Here is a 22,758-nt window from a genome sequence, read left to right on the forward strand (position 1 = left end):
TTGTTTACTGGTTATGGGTATAGACAGAATATCAATCGAAAATGCATAAAAAACACACAATCTAAAAGTTATAAATTGTTATGTATTTTATTAAGGGAAATAAGTATTTGATCCCCAACAATTCACTTAGAATTCAGGCTCCTACAGATTGGCTGGTGCGCATGTGGCACACAGCTGTGCTCAGTCAACTAATTACCAATACTCCTGATCTTAACTCGTCATGTATATAAAGCACACCTGCTCTAAGAATCAGTTTCTTACATTCCAACTTCTACAGCACCATGGGCAAGACCAAAGAGCTGTCAAAAGATGTCAGGGACAAGATTGTAGACCTGCACAAGGCTGGTATAGGTTACAAAACCATCAGCAAAAGGCTTGGTGAGAAGGTGACAACTATTGGTGCCATTATTCGCAAGTGGAAGACCCATAAAAGGACCATCAACTGTCCTCGGTCTGGAGCTCCCCGCAAAATCTCGCCTCATGGAGTGAGGATGATGATGAGAAAGGTGAGGGAGCAGCCTAAAACAACACGGCAGGAGCTTGTTAATGATCTGGAAGCAGTTGGGACCTCCGTCACCAAGAAAACAGTTGGCAACACACTGCGCCGTTATGGATTGAACTCTTGCAGTGCCCGCAAGGTCCCCCTGCTCAAGAAGGCACATGTACAGGCCCGCCTTAAGTTTGCCAGTGAACATCTAAATGACTCAGAGAAGGCTTGGGAGAAAGTGCTGTGGTCTGACGAAACCAAAGTTGAGCTATTTGGCATTAACTCGACCCGCCGTGTTTGGAGGATGAAAAAACGTGAGTATGACCCAAAGAACACCATACCCACGGTTAAGCATGGAGGTGGAAACATCATGTTTTGGGGCTGTTTTTCAGCAAAGGGTACAGGGCAACTTCACCGCATTATGGGGCCAATGAATGCAGCCATGTACTGTAACATCTTGGACAAAAACCTTCTTTCCTCAGCAAGAACACTGAAGATGCCTCGTGGGTGGGTTTTCCAACATGACAATGACCCAAAACATACTGCCAGGACAACAAAGGAGTGGCTCAAGAAGAAGCATATTAAGGTCATGGAGTGGCCTAGTCAGTCTCCAGACCTTAACCCGATCGAAAACCTGTGGAGGGAGCTGAAGCTCCGAGTTTCCAAGAGGCAGCCAAGAAACTTGAAGGATTTAGAGACTGTCTGTAAAGATGAATGGGCCAAAATCCCTCCTGCGCTGTGTGCAAACCTGGTGACCAACTACAAGAAACGTCTCATCGCTGTGCTTGCCAACAAAGGTTTCTCTACAAAGTACTGACTTGTGTTGTGCTTGGGGATCAAATACTTATTTCCTTTAATAAAATACATAACAATTTATAACTTTTAGATTGTGTGTTTTTTATGCATTTTCGACTGATATTCTGTCTATACCCATAACCAGTAAACAACCATAAAAACCAGAGTCTGATCATTTCTATGGAAGTGGGCAAACTTACAAATTCAGCAGGGGATCAAATACTTATTTCCCCCACTGTATAGTGTGTTTGGTGCCGGTGAACTGATTGATGACTGGACCACAGGGGAACCTTTGTCAAGTTGATTATTTGGAATAATGGTGAAAATATCATTTCAAGTAATATTGATCAAAAAAAAAAAAATCTATTTTTGTATTATTATTTTGATTATTTTTAAACGAATATACTTGGCTATGCTCACTAGATCACAGATGTAAACTAAACAATAAAAAGGTTGCCACAAACAAGATGCGCCTGTTTTGCAAATTCAAAAATGAGGTCTGTTTAATAATACATCTTGAAAAATAAATACAGCATGTAAAGTAACATAGCATCCTCGTAAATCTTACCACGGTTCTTAATAAAAAGCAAATGAAGTACAACCTGAGCAAAGGCAAAAAGCCCGGCAACTGATTAGGAAATAAATTTGGTGCATCATTTATGTGCTATGGCAATAAACAATTTGCAGATTGTTTTCACACGGTCTGTGTGAGAAATGTTGAGTCTGCATATATCAGCCTGGTCATTGTTAAGGTCCCCCAGGGACAAAGGCTGGATGTTATTGAATATCAGTCGGGCGCTGCCACTGGCTCCTTGTGGAAAGGCTCAGACTGCAAATAATGCATTTAAGTTCAGTTGGCCAGTTGACCATCTTAACAGCTAACCCCCCCCTCCCCAATTGGCCCTGGTGGCTGTTTTGACAGCTCTAGGTCTCTCCTTTTGACCTTGTGCTTTCAATATACAGTATCTTTATAAATAAAACTGCTCTGCCAGCTTCTACCACAGTTTTACAGATTGCTCTCAACACACTGTGGACTCGACACAGCAAAACTTTCTGTATCTTTTGTTTAGTAATAACGAGCAAACCTGCCCGGAATATGGTGCTGCCAGCGTCCACGTAGAACATGTCTGTCAAACCCCTGGTACGTCTGGAGCAATGAATGCAGTCGCATACGGGCTGGAGCTCTGCCTGGGAGAAGATTTGTCATTGCACACAGTAAGCCCAGACCCCGCAATGGAATGATAGATGGACATGCAAGATGACTGAACTGTATTGAAGATGAGTGATAAATGACTTAAAGTCTTATTGGACAAAACAGAGTTCACTCTTCGCACCTGATACAGCCTGGTGGGCAGTTCATAATGGTATCTGCTGTATATCTAATACAGAAGGTGAACAAAGAATGTCTTCTGTGTGTGTTCTGCTCATTATCTCAGATATGCACAATAAAGTACAAGGACATTTCAGTCTTTAGCTCATAGGAGAGGAAATATAAGCAGAAAATATTGTTTGACCAGAGTGATTTAATTGAATTTGAATTGGATGTAATTACCAGCTTCTATGGCATGCGATATGCTTGTATTTCACCAGTGGCAAATATACACACAGTGTGTTTCTGTGTGATAATGAAGCAATGAAAGGAGCACCAGCAGAATAGTTGTGATAACCTACGGTCAATAATACCTGCAGACTTTATCAGGTATGCATTTCACAGCTGATGATGACTCGATACGGACTACTTTAAGGCTACAGGAGGGTATAGACTCACCAGCCACTTTATTAGGTACACCTAGCTAGTGAAAGCTTTGACCCCCTTTTGCCTTCACAACTGCCTTTATTCCTCATAGCATACTTTCAACAAGGTGTTGGAAACATTCTTCAGAGATACTGGTCATGACAGCATCACGCAGTTGCTGCAGATTTGTCGGCTGCACATCTATGATGATGATCTCCCGTTCCACCACATCCCAAAGGTGAAATACTGGATTGAGATCTGGTGACTGTGGAGGCCACTGGAGCACAGTGAACTCATTGTCAGTTTGAGATGATATGAGCTCTGTGACATGGTGCATTATCCTGCTGAAGTAACTGTCAGAAGATGGTGCACTGTGGTCATAAAGGGATGGCATGGTCAGCAACAATACTCAGGTAGGCTGTGGCATTTAAACCATACTTAGTTTGTACTAGGGGGCCCAAAGCGTGCCGAGAAAATATCCCCCACACCATTACACCACCACCACCAGCCTGAACCGTTGATACAAGGCAGGATGGATCCATGCTTTCATGTTGTTTACGCCAAATTCTGACCCTGACATCTGAATGTCGCAGCTGAAATCGAGACTCGTCAGACCAGGCAACATTTTTCCAATCTTCTATTGTCCAATTGTGATGACAATAGCTGTGCCAGCTGTAGACTCAGTTTCCTGTTCTTAGCTGACAGGAGCCCATCTTCTTCAAGGTTGGACGTGTTGTGCATTCAGAGATGGTATTCTGCATTCCTTGGTTGTGACGAGTGGCTATTTGAGTTTCTGTTGCTTTTCTATCATCTCCAACCAGTCTGCCCATTCTCCTCTGGCCTCTAACATCAACAAGGCATTTTTATCCACACAACTGCCGCTCACTGGATCAGCAGTTTATGAAATACTCAGACCAGCTCATCTGGCACCAACAACCAAACCACGTTCAAAGTCACTTAAATCTCCTTTCTTCCCCATTCTGATGCTTGGTTTGACCTTCAGCTACAGTTGTCTTGATCTCCTCTACATGCCCAAATGCATTGACTTGCAGCCATGTGATTGGCTGATTAGCTATTTGTGCTAACAAGCAATTGAACAGGTGTGTCTAATAAAGTGGCAAGTGAGTGTACATTTATAATGGTCGTATGGAATTCTTCCAGTGTGATTTTATTTTCCCACAGTGGCCCAGCCCAGGTTATTATGACAATCGGTATATCAGTTTATAGACTTCACTGCCCTTAGGGGGATATTTTTTAACACGATTGTGTGCGACGGCTGCTGACTGAAATACTGATTGTGAGGCTGCAAGAGATGTAATTGCTGCCTAGGATACACTGGTGGGCATTAGTTTTAGTGCAGATAATGATGAGATTCCATGTCTACATCTGATAAGATGGGCCATTTCAGACATCCTGATGATGTTCTTTGTGAAGCCCGAGATAAGTGAATGTATTCTTCTTTTTATCTTGCTGCCATCTGTCCACATATCATACCACATACCCATGTGACACATGTAGGAATTCACTAATGACTGTCAAAATATACAAAATATGTGTGTCCTGTTAGTTTCCACCCACACGTCTACTTGCTTTCCTCTGGAATAACTGAAGCAGTTCGATGTTTTATAAAATTCTGTACATGTCAGAGTTTGCGGGTGATATAGGACACAAGTGCAGGACACCAGGTCCACCAGTTCAAAAAAAAAAAAAGTATTTAATCCACAAGGAAAATCCACAAGGTGAAACGAACATGGGAGAATGACAAGAACATAGCAGGATGACAAAAACCCTCCAGATGACCAACGACACGACAGAACACAGGGAAAGACGGGGCTATATATACACAAGTGGACATAGGGGTGACGAGATACGGGTGAAACTAATAAGGGGAGAGCACACAAGGAGAAACCGATGAAGCAGTCACAGGGAGTAACAACAGACAGGAAACCAAGGAAGAACAGAAATACAGAACCATGACCGTATACACTAGTGCTAATTTTAAGACTTAAAACACAAGATTAATTAATTTTGAGAATTGTCAGGAATGACAGCAATGTATGTATTGTCAATACTTTCCCACTTGCTGTCCTTTGTTTTTCCAGATGTATAATCATTAAGCCAATATCCTGTAATGTAATTTACACGGATGTTACTCTTTAGTTCTTTTCTTTCCTTTTTCATTTTACTGTAAGGAAGAATGTAGTAAATAGTTTGTCTCCTTTGGTGGATCCATTCAGCGTAATGAAAAAGCAAATATAAAGAATTGGTCTGTGCTGCCAAAAGGAGTGGAGAAAACAAATGTAAGGTGAAGTTTCAAAGGGGCAAGGCAACTGAAAAGAATATGCACAACACAGGTATATTGTCTTGGCAGAATACAGAATTTTAGAGATACTGTATTTGTGGATTTTTCAATTTATCAAATGCTCCCTCTTGCTCACTCTTATTTTTATTTTTTTAAACCATACAGCTCCTCAGTCCAAAAAGGAGAAAAGTCTTTAACTCTTTTAATATTCGGTTTTGCGATTATTAGCATTAGTTACCAATAAGTTTACCACAAGTGTACCACAGCTTTAAGAGCTGTTTATGAGTTACAATAAAACTCAAATATAACTTAAATAACTAACTTATCTAACAAATCTATCTCACTTAAATAGATTTGTGCTTGAGTTTGCAAATCTCATTACAGTGCAATTACAGTTTTATATAATATTCACAGTTGATTAACCACAAACCGCACATATGGAAAGAAACTAGGAGGCTGAGTTTGCTTTATTATGATCCAAAACTCTTAAAGAGTTCAGACCAAAACCATGTGCTGTTGTTTTTAACCTTAGCCATAAAACCTAGATCCACTAGGCAGACGTGCTTGTTATGTTTTTTACTCAGTATGCTATAACAGTACATATTCAATAAATTATCATAGTGACTTTCCACATCATATGACAAGTTCTAGCCTACTTGCCACTCAGCAGTTTGAGTTTTTATCCAACAAAAGGTTTTGAACAAAGTTACTGGTATGGACATAGAGATCTCTGAACTAGATGTATTTTTAGTTTTTCGATAAGAAAATAATAAATATCCAATGATATTGTTGCAAAATTCAGTCTGGAGCCCTGCAATGTATCGAGTCTAGTCAAAAAACAAACAATGTTCTAGGCTTAATGGGTTGTTATTCATGCATTAACATGCTCTAGAAGGGATGTTGTTTTTGTTATCTAGGACATGGTTCAGAATAGCATTTTCCAGATACATAAATAAAGATGAAGCAGTACCAGGCTGTCTGAGAGAGATGGGGTGGACTGGTATCCTCCGATGTCTGGGAGCCAAATGCCGACAACGAGGGACAGGCTTTGTTAATATGATTGTTTTAAGAATTGATTTGTAGCTTTGGGCGAGGAGTGTCAGCAGCATTATCTCTCCAATACAAAACAGATAGCCTTGTGAAATTAAAAAGGGGACTCTTTAAATTTACCCCATCGTACAATAGAAACAGTGGAATAATCCTTTACTTTGTTTTTATTCCTTTATTTGATTCCCGGCATGGTCCTTTCATTCTTACCTTTAAATGTCAACTCTATTTATTGATTACTACAAAAAGGCTAACAGAAAAGGTCTTTCCAAACACCCCTGTGGACATACAGTACACTGAAAATGAAACGTTATCCTCAGCCGAGTCCAAGTGCACAATTTACAAGTGCTAAATGCCTGAGAGTTAAAAGCTAACACATCAGAGTAAGATTAATTGCTTTCAACACCTATCCTGGCAGCCGGCAGAGCTCTCTCCAGGTACTTGGGGATCAACCACATTTCAAAAGTCCCTCAGTTGAAGTGGGGCACTTCCATACATTAAATTTAAGTAAAATAACTCTTAATTTATTTACTGTCTTAGCTCACACTCTATATAGTGTGTTTAGTTTTTGATTACATTTTCCCCACAAGTCTATTAGCTCTGTCCATACCTGTTAATTCCGCACCAAATTTGAAGACCTCATGTCTCTGGGTAACATACAGACGATCGCTGCTGACCAAACTTCAGTATGAAGTCTGCCTGAGCGTGTTCTAACGCTTCCTCGTCTATGTACACCGCCGGCCTCCTTGCCGCAACAAAGTACTGGACCTTCCTCAGGGTCCAGCCAAGGACATACATGAGCAGACCACACACAGCTGCCGTGGACCTGCCCACTCCAGCGTTGCAGTGAACGTAGACGGTGTGACCGTTCTCCAGGAGGCCGTGAAGCAGGAATACAGCCTGAGGAAGCATCCTGATCCGACCTGAAGAGGAAAACAAAAACGTGCATCGTGATTAAAAAAGGCGTTCAGATCCAAGCCCATTCATTTGAACTCAATTTAATATTCATATGTTTTGCTTTATAGCTTCGAGAATGCACTCCTGCTGCTGCTGAGTTAGTTGTGCCCTGAAGTTTTCAAGCAAACATTACTCAGTTAATTATTTATCTGAGCATCCTGTCGATGTGGGGTCCACAGGACTCAAAAACCTGGACGCCCACATCACGAATTATGTGCAGAAATTCCAACTTTTCAAACCAGTTTATGTAACAGAAATGCCTTGCTATATAGTACCAAGTCAACACATCTGTGTCGGACAACCACAGCAGATCAGGATTCTCCAGCTGGATCTCATACATACGGATAATTCCTCAGGTAATTGTACAAAGGCGGTTGAATACAAAATGGAATTCATCGTCAAAACCACTGTTCCAGTGAATGACCACACAAGGTGTATGTGGGATTGACTCTGAATTCAGTGGTGTAGATCATTATTGTGTTGTAATAGTTGGAAATCTACATCACAAAGGAATGAGCTGCTGTTTATCACGAATTGCATACACAGAAAAAAATACGTATTTGTAGGACTAATCTATTGATATTTCTTTTGTCTTATCTAAATACCATTCTAATATGGGAACAAAATGCTCTTTACCCTCAGTGCTCATGTCAGGTGTGGGTATCCACACATACACAAGTCCACAGTCTTTGTATAATTGCATCATGGTCTCTGGAGTCATGGCTTCCCCAGGGTTGCGCCTGCAGCCATGCGAGTTGTTCACCACATCCCACTCCGTCTGGAAGTTCATCACTGCAGTGATTCCCAACTCGTGCTTCATCTTTATCGTCACGTGTTCCACTTGTCGAGGGCAGCTGCCCAGCCAAATGCGTGGTAGCACCCTGGGTTAAAAAACAAAACAAAAACAGGGACGCATTAATCATTTATTTATTTTATATTGTTTTTATAGGCTACGGTATGCTGCACATTTTTCATATGGTTCTAGGTCAGTCAGGTCAGCCAGGATCAGAATGAATCTGCTTTTTAAGAGTACGGTTTAGATAAAGATAGAGGATGCAAAGTGGAGATAGCAGATAAAGAAATATGAAGATCAGTTGCAACTTAAATGTTATCAGATAAAAGCGATCTCCAGGGACAAATAAAATGAGTAATGAAAGGAGCTGCTCAACGGTGAAATAGGTCCTGAGCAAAATGTGACTGTCTTACAGACACATCAGAGGAAAGTTTACCTTGGCCAGTTACTAATAAGCCAAAGGTTCCATCTATGTTTCTCTTAGCTGCCTCCTTCTCTCTCTCACTATGATGTTTTATTGACCTTCTGTCCACCTAATTTTCTCCCTAATCACTTATGGTTTGACGCGTTCTCCGTTTTTGTTCATTAGTATGCACAAAGTCAACAACCAGAGGAGGTGACACTAAAAGAAAAAAAAAGACAGGGTCTGTAAATCCATGATGTGGCACATTAGTTGTCTGGTCTCCTTTGGTCTCCTTTACCAGATGACCTCTGTCTTTTTTACATTAGAAAGTCAGTGTCAGTATGTAAAGTAAATATAAAACTAAACATTTGCAGTGTACACACAGAAAGACACTTGCAGCATAGAATTGTAATGAAAGTCAGTCAGTTTACATGCACGTGTAAAAGCAAATTATTGCCTTAATGGGACATTAGCTGGAAAACTTAAGCGTACGTAAACACGTTAAAATCATTGATTTTCCCCAGCGCGTATACACCTTAACCGGAGTTTTAACTAGACAACGCGTGTGCACATGGTCCACAACGACCGCACTAGGGTATGACCCTAGAACAAAAACACCCAACAAAGCTGGTTGCAGAAGAAGAAGGTAAACAGAGCCGGTAGAAGAACCACCTGAGGGATAGCGCCATCTTATCTGCACTAGAAGTAGAGCGCATATTACGTAGGAGATTTAAAAAGCTGGACTATAATCCATCTGGTTGTTTGAAATGCCGGTCTGCTGTACTCCAGTTGCTTGTTATATGACGTAGTAGGTCAACCGGAACGTATTAACACACTGAAAAGACACATATCGCCACCTAGTGTGTAGGAGGAGGAGGTGTGCCCATCAGTTATTATTATTCTCTCCATTGCATGTAATTTCAGAAAAGGACCACGTTCAGAAAGTCGAAGTGCACTGAGTGAGTTCTAGTTATGATGGATGAAAGAGCGTGAAATGGTGACGTGAATTGTGCAGCTGCCAATTTAAAGCAATCTGAACTTTGAGGTATCGATCAGCGTTGACTGTTTTTCAATAGAGTGATTGCAAGAAGAGCTAAATCTGTTCTGAACCCAGCACTATGTTTGTGATCTGCTTGTTTCACTTGGAAACGTTCGGAGTTGGAAATATATCAGATGGTTTGCAAGGTAATTAGATCCACAAATGTCCACTAGTGACCCACAGTCAGCTACAAAGCGATGAGCAAATTTATTTATATGTGGTCGGGGTTATTGAAAGAATGCATGTTGGCCTCTAATCTTTTATTTAGTCGTTCCAATTAGACTTTATCTGTTGACTCAAGCTGAACAAAACACTTCAACTTGAAGTCACAAAAAGTCACTGCAAAAATTGCCGCACAACCCTTAGACCTCCTCTCCTCTAAATATGACTATGACGGATGAGATACCTGTTGGAAAGTGAGCAAAAGTCTCTTTGAATCTTGTGAGTCACAGCGCAGAGTGTGTGTGATACTTGGGGCTACATGGACGCAGTCTGAGGGACTAATTTAAAAAGCTATTAATAGGCGAGCTACAAAGGCACCATTTCCTACCGAACACAGGTCCTTGACATAAGTCTTGTAAGGTCGTTGGACACAAATTAAAAACCTGATGGCACCACACCAGCCTGCTGATTCTCATGCAAGTTATGTGCTCGTTTCCTCACAGGTCCTGGGGCTAATCTCTGCTGTGCCCGCTATACCATGGCCCTTAGTCTATTCCTTCCTCATTCCTTAGGATGATTCAGTGTATGTGGGACACTGAGTGTGTCTGTATCTGTTTAACACCAATATGTAGATTTTATTCAGACGTGAACATCAAATTATTACTTTGAATTCAGAGTTGATTGTAACCAAGCAGTGGATGACATCTACAGTCATCCTATACACACACACATAAGTAGAATTACTTATCGGGCTACATATAGCTACAACCTGAAAAGGAGATGAGCAACACAAGAAGATATTCTGATATGACAACTGATGTTTTGACCCAAATATAGGAGGTGATTCAAAACTGTTAAAAGATGAATTGATTTGTACAGCTGATCACTTCTCCATTAAACTATAGTAATGTGACAAGAAGATGAGTGTTTTCACTTAGTCGGTTGCAAAGTACAATCAGTGGAGCGAGCTTATAAAGCAGTGAGTTTTTTCCGGAGTTGTGGAGTGACTGTTCAGCAGATACCCCACGAGTACTTGACAATAATTCATTCTTACTGTGACAAAAATCTGAACTGTGTATTCAAGAGAGACGAAGGAATGCAAGCTTTTGTAGTTTTGTAGCATTTTTGCTTCACAAGATGTTAAAAGGTCTCAAAATGTGCAGATTACATTTCCAGAGAGTGACAAATAACACAACTACAGGGAAAGGATTCGGGTTCTGTAATAAAAGTTTAGATAAAGGTTTGTTTTGACGAGGGCTGGATGTATCGATCTTAATATCGATAGTGCCGATACCAATGCTAGTATTGGTATCAGATCGATAGTAGCGTGATGAGAGCGATACTTTTGTTACAGTTTTTCTTTTATACGCCCATGCAAGTTCAGCTTCAGTGCTTGAGGAGCTTCTCCATCCCCACCTGTAGGAAAAGGTGGGATATAGATAGAGTTTGATACTCAAACCTCAGCATCACAGCAGCATCGCATAGCTGGCACAGATGCCTTTACTGAAATGCGTCGGTACTCGGAAGAGGAAACAATTACACGAGGTTCAGACCTACTTCTTTGGTGGAAAATCAGTGAGCCAACATTTGCCTCTGAGCAGTTTTTATATTTATTAGTACATTGTTGCTTTTGTTTACTTATTCGCTCAACTGACTTTTTCACTGTCATTATATTCCATTGTTGTTGTGTTGTTAACACTTATTTTGTACTAATTATATTTTTGCTAAAACAACTGTGTGCAGTAAAAGGGAATTGTTTAATTTTTATACTGTCAAATGGTTTTATATTGTTATTAGGTAATGGGAATAGGTTTATTTGACTCAAATAATTGTCCTGTGTTTTATCATAATCAACTAACTAAAGGCAAAGTTACAAAGTTATTCAGTGATCATGACATTTCAAGTAAAAGTATCGATTTTTCAAGTAAAATCGATACCAAAATTCCCAGCATCACCGACCCCCCAGTTTTGACTCAAACATATGATGATTTAAATGAAACCATTTGACCTAACATGACTTAACATGTAAATAACAAGGACAGGATTTTGATGCCAAGGAATAACTGTTAATCATTTGAGCCAGTAACTATGCGTTGCCTTGAAAATAAAAGTGAAATATGAACGCTGGCTTCTCCCTTCAATTGAGATCACCTGCGAGGTTGTCCACTGCTTGAAAAACAATCATTTTTCAAGTGACAGAAAGCAATTATAACTAAATAAAGGACGGCAAGGTTAAAAAAACAAAGGACTTACAAGGCATAGACGGTCTTCTGTAAGAGGGAAGTGGGCAACTTTCAAGAAAGGGCAGTGTGCCAGTACGAAAGCTGAAGAACCATTTTATCTGACAGATTTACTAGAATGAAGCAAAAAATGTAACTTTTAAGGTCGATGTGGATTAATGCAAAAGCCTTACCGAAGAAGACAAGTTACATTTGAAAACAAAGTTAAAAGGAGAAATGCTGATGCAATCCTGAAGCAAGTTCAAGAGACAGTCACACTTGGGCGTCTGGTGGCCTTCTGGTTAGGGGACATCACACACAACCACAATATCCAGAGATATTGTCAAAAAATAATTCTTTAGCAAAATAACCTAATCATACTTCAAGCATGGAAATTAATTGGGCCCAGAGGACCTAATTATTATTATTATTTTTTAGCATTATTACTCAGAAAACCTTCAACAAGCATCACATTTCATTACGACTGCTTTGTATTTACTACAGGCAACAACAAGAGTACTCTGGAAATGGAAATTGCAGACATGGATTAAAGAATATATTAATATCCAAATAATTGGCACAAAATCCATTCTCACAGAAGAAGTGCTACTGCTACCTACAGCACGCCTCCCTCCTTTTACAGTGATTCTGCTAACTTACTGGCATCGTGATTTTCTAAATATGACTTTCCCACTTCAGACACCCACAGTATTCCCATGATACAACCACCCCGCACCACGCAGAGACTGCTTTTACAGCACTCAGTTACCTGGAGAAATGCATGGCCTTCTGGCCGGCAACACTGAAGTAAAAGTTGGTGGTGTGTTTCATCTCATCCGTGTGTCCTGTTTCTTCTATCCAGTGGCCGATTGGGTGGCAGTGAACTCCGTCCACCACGTTCCTCTCGTCATATGAGCAGCATCGGTCATGGCTCGGACCGCTCCCTGCTCTCAGAGAAGACAAGGTTTCTGCAGGTTAGTTACTCACAAGGACTTTGAGATTATTTTATGAAGAAATAAAGCAGGTATCTTTTATTGTGAGAAAAAAACGACGCAGTGTTTGAATTACCGTAACTCACAGTGGTTTGCGCTATTGACATGATTCGAAGTGTGGCTGAACACTGGGAAGTTGTGGTTTTGTCTGGAAGACCTTAATGACATCTCAAGTGTATAAATAACTTTGTTTTTACCAACAAATTCCTCCAAACAACTCTATCTTCCTGGGGCTCCCCGGTTTTTCATCGCTCCCCAACCTGCAGCCAACAGCAGCGGTGCGTCATCATTACTGTAATGGCAGCTTTTTTTTTTTTCTTTTTTCTTTTTTTCCAGAGAGCACAGCTTCCCAGTGTTCAGCCACACTTTGAATTTTGTCCATTGGTGAGTTACGATAATTAAAATACTACAAGTTCATACACACAGGGAGATGTTTAGGTCTTAAAGTGTTAAAATGGTTGTAGATATAATAGGTAAGACAGAGAAAGAGGAAAAAATATGGATATATACATATTGTAAGTAGTGCAGCTGGTGGATATAAACATACTAATCCAGCAACATGATATAAATGATAACGCTGTACACAAAGCTCTTTACATTTGATATTTCATATGCATTTTTTACTTTTCTGTTTGTAATTACAAATACCTGCCACTCAGGTGCACGTGCAATCACGCCCATTGAGCCAGTGAGCGTTAAGTAAATGATAAATGTCACATTACCGCCATCGTGTGGCCATAAGGATGCATTACATAATATATAAGATAAACACAAGATATAAACCAAACATGGCGGAGTCATTTTTCCTTGAAACATCTCTTCAAATCATCTGATGCACATGGTCAAAATGTGTACCTTCCCAGATGTAAGTCCCTCTGACTCTTTGGACGAATTTGAACCACAGCGTGTCTCTGAACGGCTCGGCCAGCTGCACGTCGCCGATCCACAGGCTCGGTTCATCCGGCGACGGGAGTTTCTGCGAAGCCTTCATTTGAACCGCTCGGTTCGGGTCCCAGTGGCCCATTTCCTCACGCGAACCCAAAACAAACACCTCTACATCCGAAGATTCCGGCGTGAGAATGACGCCGAATCTGAATAACATTTTTGACTCAGTGATGTGTTTTTTTAAATGTGTAGCATGGTGTGGTCGGGTTATTAGAGCCTAAATAATCGCTGTCAAATGTGTGTGACCCATGGACTGTACGGCGTTGTCTAAAAATAGCCAGGTCTCGTTTTGAAGGGTGCAGTTGGCAGCAAAGATAGGTTAGAAAGAAAATAAGGTCTCACTTTGTCGGAATTACTGTGCACAGTGCAATGTGAACTGGCAAAACACTGCTTTGAGTCACATATTATTTACTGAAACACCTGCCAGGATAATGCACAACAGTTCTGCAAAGTGAACATGGTTTATATATATATAAAAAAAAAAAAAAAAGCTGTAATCTTGCAAGCACAAGTCTGTTGTTTTCACAATTGCTGGGTTAAGTCTATTAAATATTGTTTAAAGTTATTGTACTTTTAATGAGCCCCTGATGTCTAAACAAGGGTCCTCTTTCAGGGAGGCACCACATTGCGCCAACCTTAGACTCTCCTACAAACTTGGAAAAATGAAGTGTGAGGGAGGGGGGTTGTCTGAATAAGCAATTCAAATGAGCTTTATTTTAAAAAGCAGTCCACATATGAACTCGTCTTTAGGCACAGTACTTTATGGCCTACTAATTCATGTTCCACCCTCATTCATGTAGGGGATGTAGCTCAGTGGTAGAGCGCATGCTTTGCATGTATGAGGCCCCGGGTTCAATCCCCGGCATCTCCATCTCTTGTCACCCTCCCGACTGATTATCTTCTCCTAGACCTTCTTACTCAACTTTGCGAGCCAATCAGCAGTGACTGACACTAAGTACTGACAACTACTTGTGTATTGACATCTGAAGAAAAGTTACTATTTTCAGCATTTGCGCCACTATTTTAATTTCTTTCTACAGTATCTACAGTACGTCCTGTAGTTTCTCAAGCAACCACTTGCCCTTCACCGTTTCCAAAACTCCATTCAGATCAATTGTATGGTGAGACTTCTGCAGGAGCAATAGTCCTGAATGTGAACTCTGTTAATAAACACTGTTGAACGGACATGTAATCGATTCATAGAAGAATAAAGGGAGCGCAGACTTAATTTCTTAGATTCAAGAATCAAGATCACTTTATTGATCCCCACAGGGAAATTAGAAAGAACATATATGAACCAAACATAGACATAAGAATAAGAGTCAAAGTAAAATGATCTTAAAAATAGAATAAGAATGGGATAGTAAGGAATAACGAAAAATCTATCTATCTATCTATCTATCTATCTATCTATCTATCTATCTATCTATCTATGGCTGCTTCATGTTGGGTCAGAGTGTAGTATATAGTGTTGCTCACTTATACTGTTGTGATGATGTTCGTGATGACTGTGCGGCGTGATATGAGATGTATGTGTGACTTGTCGGGTCTTAACGCAGAGTGCATGTAAGTAGATGAGTGTGTTCAACAAAGCAAATAAGCACATAGGTTACATAAAGTCACTATTCCTCAGTCACCATAATGGAGTAAAAATATCCCAGCATGCAGCACCTCGCTAACTGTCTATAACACCACAACCCTCCTCCAAGGATGTACGACTTTAATACATTCATCAGCTGACTCCCTCAGACTTTTTTTTTTTTAAATAGCAACACTGTTCTCTATCTCCTTAGGATCCAGGTATGTGTAGGGCACTTCCAGCTGTGAGTTTCTTGCTGTAATTGCTTCACTCAGGTAGGACAGCTCTGCTTGGAATTCCTTAATCATCTGCTTTGGGGCAGGCTCATCAAATCGTTCTTCAGGGTACGCACCCAAGTAGACCTACAAATACAAAACATTAATTGAGATCGACACAGTATGTTGTTAATTGATGTATCATTTTTCAAAGCAGTTCTTTTTGCAAATTTCAGACGATAAGCTTACCACATCTGTGTATGTCGCTGCAAGCAACCAAAGTAATGCTGCAGTCTTTACTGTCTCGCCAACATTTGGGAGGGTCTCCAAAATGGTCTTCATGGTTGACTGCCCCTTAGTGGTCGGAGGAGGTTTACGCAGCAGCAGTGCACCGTTGGGAATCCAGGACTGGTAGTCAAACTAGATGAGAAAAGAAGCTTCTGTAATTATTTATTTCTGGAACCAGGTCAAGACATTTGATCTTACTGTTTTATACAGCATTGTATAAAACAGCTTGTACATTAGAAATGCAACTTCTGTTGTATTTTATCTTCATACACTTGATATAGTAACAACAAGCTTCCAGCTCTCTGCCCCTAAATGTGCGGATTTCAGAACTTTCTTTATCAATAAATTCACAGGCGTCAGAGTTTGCGTGTCTAAAACGGTTGGCAACCTCTGCCTTGGTAGCCGTTTAACCACAACAGTTACCTGAGCTACCTGTCATCTGATAATGTTTTCAACACTGTCTAAACGTCTTTTTAAATGGTTTTCTCAAAAAGTGAGGCTTCAAGACATCCCAAACATCTTAGAAAAATTGCAATAACTCTGTAACTCTCGTTCCTTATGTTCTTTCAGTCCTCAACTGTGTCGCCAGATTGTGAAATAGAAAATCCAATCTTTTTGTAAACATGGAGCCAACCCAAGTGGTCATTCAAGAAACTGCACTTCGGCATTGGCTCAATTTTGCAACCCAGGGAACGTAGATCTGCACTTGATGTTGTATAAAGGTCATAATAAGGTAATAATAATAATAATAATAACCCACCTGTCCATTATTGACAGCAGCATGTTGAGCTGTCACTCTGAAGATCACCATGGTGACGAACTTGATCAGTTCCTCCACAGTGTTAAAGGACGCTGGTATCCCTGTTGGCAGCACAAAGATCACAGAGTCAATCTTTCTTAGCATATAGCCCCTCAGTATTACTATATTTGTTTTAACAAACAGTATTTGTAATTTACCTGAGTGTTTGTTTCCTAAGAAGCAATGTGTGAATATCTCACTGATCCATTCCTGCAGCTCGGAGTCTTTAAACACATCGTTATCTGAGGGATAATAGTACTCCACTATGCTCTTCACAAAGCTGATGAAGATAAAGCCAAAAAAGCAGATTAACTGTATTCATTGATTAAATAATTTATACATTATGCATTTATACAGTTCAGTAAAAGATGTCTTTCACTGAGCTCCACACTGTTTTAATGATGACCTGTTGATGATGTCCCACACCTTCAGTCCATCATCTCTGTAGTAGAAGTTGGGGACTGACTCCAGTCCTCGTGCAGTAATGTTTTCTGGCAGACAGAGGGAGCTGTAGGTCATCTCAGAGAGGTGCCTTCCCATGAGCTCCATCAGTCCTTCATACCCAAGTGAACTCTGTTATAAAAAAACACAAAAACTTATACTTAGACATTTTTTTCACAATTACAAATGACCTAAAAAAAATACCAGTGCTGTTTGAACTTCAGAAGCATGTTAAAGAGCTGTACCATTGTTAAAGTTCCTTCAGGCCCAAAAAGTTCTGGGCGGCCCGCGATGTTGATGTGTATGGTGTAACGGAAGTGTGGGATCAGCAGCTGTACAGACAAGACATCACATGCTATTAATCACTGATTAGGAGCCAGTTTGACAAACACACGCTCTGTTAGCATGACATGTTACAAAACAGGTAAAATCAGCTTGTGTTATACCTTGTAGAGAGGATGAATCACAGGGAAGCAGCGGAGAGTAGCAACAGCAAAGACTTCCACCAGAAAGTGGGTGTTCATGAGGTGATGGACCGCCTCATATTCCATCACATCTGAACTTTTAAAAAACAACTTGGCTAGCAGCCAGTCCGTCTCCAGGTCACTGGGCAGAAAGATGGGGTTCTGCTCTGAAGGCTGTTGATTCAGCTATATAATAATAATGAGAATAAAAAATGTAAATACTTCTTGATACATGTGACATGTCACATTGCTGTCAGTTACGAAGTGAAAATTGCAATGTTAAATTTCACTGCGTTTTACTTCATGCTAGAGTAGGCTGTGTGTTGGCTTGTTCCAAGCACATATATTATAAAATGTAACATTCATGTTGTGCATGACATCGGGGTAGCCCATGAATTATTAGCATGAGATCCAACATACCTTTTGTTTACAATAGACAATCTAGAACAGTGAATTAAAAAGGTAACTTTGATGTGTACATAATGCTATATAAAAGAGAGACCATCTATGTTCAGTGAACAGTAAAGAGACTCACCCAGCTAAAGGGAAAAATACATAATAGGGAAAAATAGAGCCCTCATGTCAGTGTGATTCACTGTGAAATACCTGGATTGCAATTGGCATCAGTTTGTTCTCTGGATTCATGTAAAACAAGCAGAAACCAACAGTCATGTACGTTGAATCACCATTCTCCAACTTCCTAGTGGGTATTCCATCCATTATCTTCTGGTCACGGATGAATATGTTGCCTTTCTGTAGGGGACAGAAGCATAGACTAAATCAGAGCCTACCAAGAGGTAATTGATCAAATTGATCAAAAATAATAAAAATAAATAGATACAATAAATTGAAGCCAGAAAATTGCCCAAATTTAAAGTCACTTATCCTTCACACCTCCATTTCCTTCTTCAGGGAGCTTCCCTCTTTCAGGAATGGCTTCACCATCTCCTCTGTGACTGGAAAGTTTTTGGGAAGTTCTGAGCATCGTTTGATCACATTGGGGTTTGTTGCATTAAGATACTGGTATCCAAAAAAGTCATCTTCCTTCCAATGATCTGCAACGTACTCTGGAAGATATAAGTTGTCATGGAGTATATCAAGCCAGATTCATGTCCGTGAAGGTTCTCAGTCATCCAGGCCATGCTATATCCTAAAAACATTTAAAAAGGCAACTGGACTTGTAGAGTGTTTTTTTTTTTTTTTTTTTTTTTGAGAAGACATTACGCCACACTGTTCTGTTAACAACTAGACACTGGTGCAACTTGTGCCAATTCACGGCTAGATCGTTATCTGTCGTTAAGAGGAAGACTATTTGTCTTTGTCTTCTTTCCCTATGGATGTGCTCTAAAGACTCATTATCAGTCAGAGGTTCCATTCATCGATTTACATTTACAATACAGTCTTAACTTCTGTCCCCAGAAGTTTAAACCCCATTCACACCTTGAGACCAGAGCCTCACTTTGTTTAACTGCCACTTATCTATCTGGTTTTAAAAAAAAAATAAATAAATGTTGTGGGTAGTAGTTATGTCACTTCTCTTTTAAATTGACCATTGTTCACACTGTATAATTTGTGCGAACCAAATTGCATTTACTCTTTCTTGAACATTTTTAAAGTTGTTTTTTTTTAATGTAATGTACTTTGACTTGAGCATTGTTTATCCCTTGGTGCTACGTTTTCTAGTGAACATATAGATTGGTTATTCAGGGTACCGCAGTGGCAGTTGCTTATATGTGCAGGCAGTTTCTGTTTCATAAGACTTCCCCTAAGATGGAGCTTTTTCCCTGATACTATAAATTAACATAATAGTTTGCTAAGAATAGTTTTTACGATTCATGTGATTATTATTATTTTACTTTTTATGAAACAGCAACGAGTTAATTGAAGTGTTATTTTCTACCTGACATTGTAGTCTTTTTGTACCAGAAGATTTTTTTCATGTCTTTAAAGTTTTCCCATTGTTCACTGGATCCAACCAGCCCCTTGAATAACAGTTCAATGCCACTGAAACAGAAAATGTAGACAAGAACATACACAAACTGATATTAATATTCGAGAACATCCTTTGGACTTACATGTAAGGCACCAGTTATACATGAATCTTTTGACTCACATGGTTCTCCTTGAATAGGCTACCTCATCAGATTTGGACATGGAGAAACGAAGTTCAGCTGGGAGCTCAGAAATGAGTTTGAAATGAACCTTGTGTGGGATTTTGTCATCAGTGATCTCCCATCTAAAATAGAAATGGGTAAATCACATGAAGCTTCATCCACACAAGATTGAAAGACAGACTGCAGCTGTAGGTGCACACTGCACACATGAAAACTTACTGGTGTGAGCTTTTTTTAAGCTTAAGCTCCTTTTTCCTGTGGTCAATCAGCAGAGGGTGGTCCTCCTCAAAAACCTTCACAGCTGAGAAGCGAATAACAACATTCAAATTTCAATCACAGACACTAAAAACGATTAAAATCTGTAATTATTTGGCAAATCTAAGGCTGACCTTTCCCTCCTCTCAGCTCCACCAGTTCTCCCCTGGAGATCCATCTGTAACAGGGGAACAGAGTAACATCTCCTTCTGGAGTGGTCGCCACTATTTTGGAGCAGTACCACTCATCTTCTGGGAGGATAAGGAAGGGATCTTTTTCCACCTTGATCAGGAGAAGTTTCCCCAGAGACGAGTTACTGTTGATGGTGTAGGTCCATGTCTGAGAGTTAGAGAATAAACAAACACATGAAGAAAGACAAATACACTCACAGTGACAATGTAGTTCGTACAGCTCTAAATTGTATTTAGTTGAATATAAGTAAAACTTCTCTTGAGAAAATAGTCATCCCTTCTGGCTAGAGAAAGCAAAGGGTCTTTAATAAAACTCTGACCACTAAATTGAAATGGATCATGTGACTTTAGATTTGTGATGTTGTATCTGTTGTGATTTCATGCACTAGCAGTTTGTAAGTCAGGTGAATTCATGAACACTGAGAAAGCCCCCAGGTCAAGGTCCAGCAGCACCATCTACTGGTGGAAATGTGGACACCGCTAAACGAGTTAGGTCATGCTCAGCCTCATCAGCCAGTGAGCAGCAGTGACGTTCAATACCAGTGTGTAAAAAATCATAGCTTCATAAAACATACAAGACATAAGGGTAATTTATCTATATTGAGGTAGTGGCCTCATTTACTATATAGCCAAGCTAATACCATAAAAGTAAAACCAAACAGAGGACACAATCATACAACATATGTGAAAATGGTATTTCAAACACTATAAAAAGAAGCAAGTAAAATAGTAAGATAATTAAAATAAATTATTGTTTAACTATTAAGAAATGCTATAAGGGGCGGCAGTATCTCAAGAGGTAGAGCACTCCAATAACCGATAACCAAAAGGTTGGCAGTTTGATTCTATCCCTAGTCTGTCCGTTGTGTTCTTTGGCAGGACACTTAACCCAACTTGCCCCCAGGTGTGTACTGCCTGGTGTTTGAGGTAGTCTACCACCACCAGGGTGTGACGGTGTGAGCAAAGGAATAATGCATTCAATAGTACGTGCTTTTGGCATCTAACAATGGAAAAGCGCAATATAAAACCAATGCTTTATTATTATTATTATTATTATAAAATGAAAACTTGGATCTTAATTGTGACACTGTGTTCTCATATTCACATTATAAATGCCTCGTATTCTGTGTTATGGTTTAACCTGAGGTGTTTCGCAAGGTTTGTTGTGTTATCAAAAGTCAATAGCTTAGTTACATGACTGAATGACTGAAGTATTGACAGTATCAATATTTTGATTTGAGAATCGATTTCAGAGCATAAAGACCTGGCATCGGAAGTATCTGCGTTGCGTGTGTGCGTGTATGTAAGTGTTTTCTACTTCTGTTCCTAGTTATGAGTAATTTATCATTATTCCGATTTGTGTTGGGAACATGTTTTTGTTCTGAGTTGTTCTAGTGCTGCAGCTAAATGTGGATGCCTGTGAGGACTTAGAGATTAGTATATCATTTGTAATACTAATATTGCACCTCTGTTGTTTCACTAAGTATAGCAGTTTATAAACAAATATACTGAGCATTTCTTCTAATACAATACTTCAATACTCTCCAAGTGCCTTGATTTTCTAACCAGAATCATAGTCTATTATTCACCACCTCAACCAGCATCCTTTTACCGATGCTCGCCCTCAAACAAACACTTGCTGAGAGACAAACAGTACCCCCAACTCATCGGTGTTGAGAAGCACCATATGATTGAATTCCCCTTACCGTTCCAGTTCTAAAGTCGATGCCGAAGTTGTCCAGCTCAGTCCGCTCACTCTTCCCTTCTGTTCCAAATAAGGTGACGTATACGCGGTCCATTGTCCCCGCATATTTCATGTCCCCCGTGGTCACCTGTAACTTGTATTCTGCCATGGTCTCCCAGTGGAAATGGTCTGGAAAAAAGATCAAAAAATGTGATTTGCAATTCTCTAATCAAGGGCTTTTATTCATTTCAATAGTTTCAAAGTATAAATAATTATTATAATTAAGTTTTATAACATCAAAAAGAGGAGTGAAGTTGCCACTTTACCTGCTAGTACCTACCTGTCTGTCTTACAGCTGCAGTACTGGTCCTTCTTGTCTTTTTACTTTGTGGAGGTTACTTCCCCCAAGCGTCACAGCTGCAGTTTAGACATAAATATAAATAGATAAACAAACAAACTTATTTAAATTGTGTTAGCACCCACATGTTTTCAACTATGTGTAAATAACCATGAAACAAACAGACGGACAGCAAGTCAGTAGAGACCACAAGACACACGATGAAAGGGAAAAACTACAAATTAAAAATGATGAAAGAGGAGGAAGAACAGTCCTGTTCATAATGAACCAGTGTCCACAAGTTGACTTTCGTTATTCTCTCTTTTGGAACCTGCTGGTCTTACGTTTGATTTGGCTTTGTTTGTCATACCAGCACTATCTGTTAATCTTTGCCTTTCACAGTACTTGGCCGTTGAGGGAATAAATGTTTTCGTCTATGCATGAATACCTCACTTGTTCCTTCCTACATTTCATCATTCCTGTGACATTAAGACATTCATGAGGACAAAGTACAA

General features: G+C 39.9%; 2 protein-coding genes, 1 long non-coding RNA gene and 1 other non-coding gene across 5 annotated transcripts in view; 2 read left to right on the forward strand and 2 right to left on the reverse strand.

Moving 5' to 3' along the window:
- The window catches only part of LOC124999093, a 34,872-nt gene extending 31,625 nt beyond the window's left edge, over positions 1–3,247 (forward strand). The window contains exon 3 of the long non-coding RNA XR_007111141.1: positions 2,363–3,247. This is a non-coding gene — a long non-coding RNA (uncharacterized LOC124999093). The remainder of the gene's footprint in view (positions 1–2,362) is intronic.
- Positions 3,248–4,705: 1,458 nt separating this feature from the next.
- Positions 4,706–14,297, reverse strand: epm2a (EPM2A glucan phosphatase, laforin). The gene is made up of 4 exons (XM_047573847.1): positions 13,787–14,297; positions 12,709–12,883; positions 7,960–8,204; positions 4,706–7,289 (listed from the first exon to the last, which is right to left on the reverse strand). Exons 1-4 carry the CDS (start codon positions 14,031–14,033, stop codon positions 7,006–7,008), a joined length of 951 nt encoding a protein of 316 aa, XP_047429803.1. The 5' UTR covers positions 14,034–14,297; the 3' UTR covers positions 4,706–7,005.
- Positions 14,298–14,675: 378 nt separating this feature from the next.
- Positions 14,676–14,747, forward strand: trnaa-ugc. The gene has a single exon. It is a non-coding gene; the product is annotated as a tRNA-Ala (tRNA).
- A 366-nt stretch (positions 14,748–15,113) lies between these two features.
- On the reverse strand, positions 15,114–22,326 carry LOC124999077 (hydroperoxide isomerase ALOXE3-like). 2 transcript variants are annotated; one of them, XM_047573838.1, is made up of 15 exons: positions 22,247–22,326; positions 21,929–22,095; positions 20,166–20,370; positions 19,996–20,077; positions 19,776–19,898; positions 19,563–19,666; positions 18,557–18,729; positions 18,269–18,415; positions 17,645–17,848; positions 17,444–17,530; positions 17,164–17,330; positions 16,916–17,037; positions 16,719–16,819; positions 15,920–16,090; positions 15,114–15,817 (listed from the first exon to the last, which is right to left on the reverse strand). In XM_047573838.1, the coding sequence occupies exons 2-15, from the start codon at positions 22,073–22,075 to the stop codon at positions 15,638–15,640; spliced, it is 2,013 nt and encodes a 670-aa protein (XP_047429794.1). In that variant the 5' UTR covers positions 22,076–22,095; positions 22,247–22,326; the 3' UTR covers positions 15,114–15,637. The 2 variants fall into 2 exon arrangements, with proteins under 2 accessions (XP_047429794.1, XP_047429795.1); XM_047573839.1 differs by having other exon boundaries at positions 22,233–22,322.
- Between the last annotated feature and the right edge of the window lie 432 nt (positions 22,327–22,758).

Source organism: Mugil cephalus, chromosome 21 (assembly GCF_022458985.1).
Source record: "Mugil cephalus isolate CIBA_MC_2020 chromosome 21, CIBA_Mcephalus_1.1, whole genome shotgun sequence".
Taxonomy (NCBI): domain Eukaryota; kingdom Metazoa; phylum Chordata; class Actinopteri; order Mugiliformes; family Mugilidae; genus Mugil; species Mugil cephalus.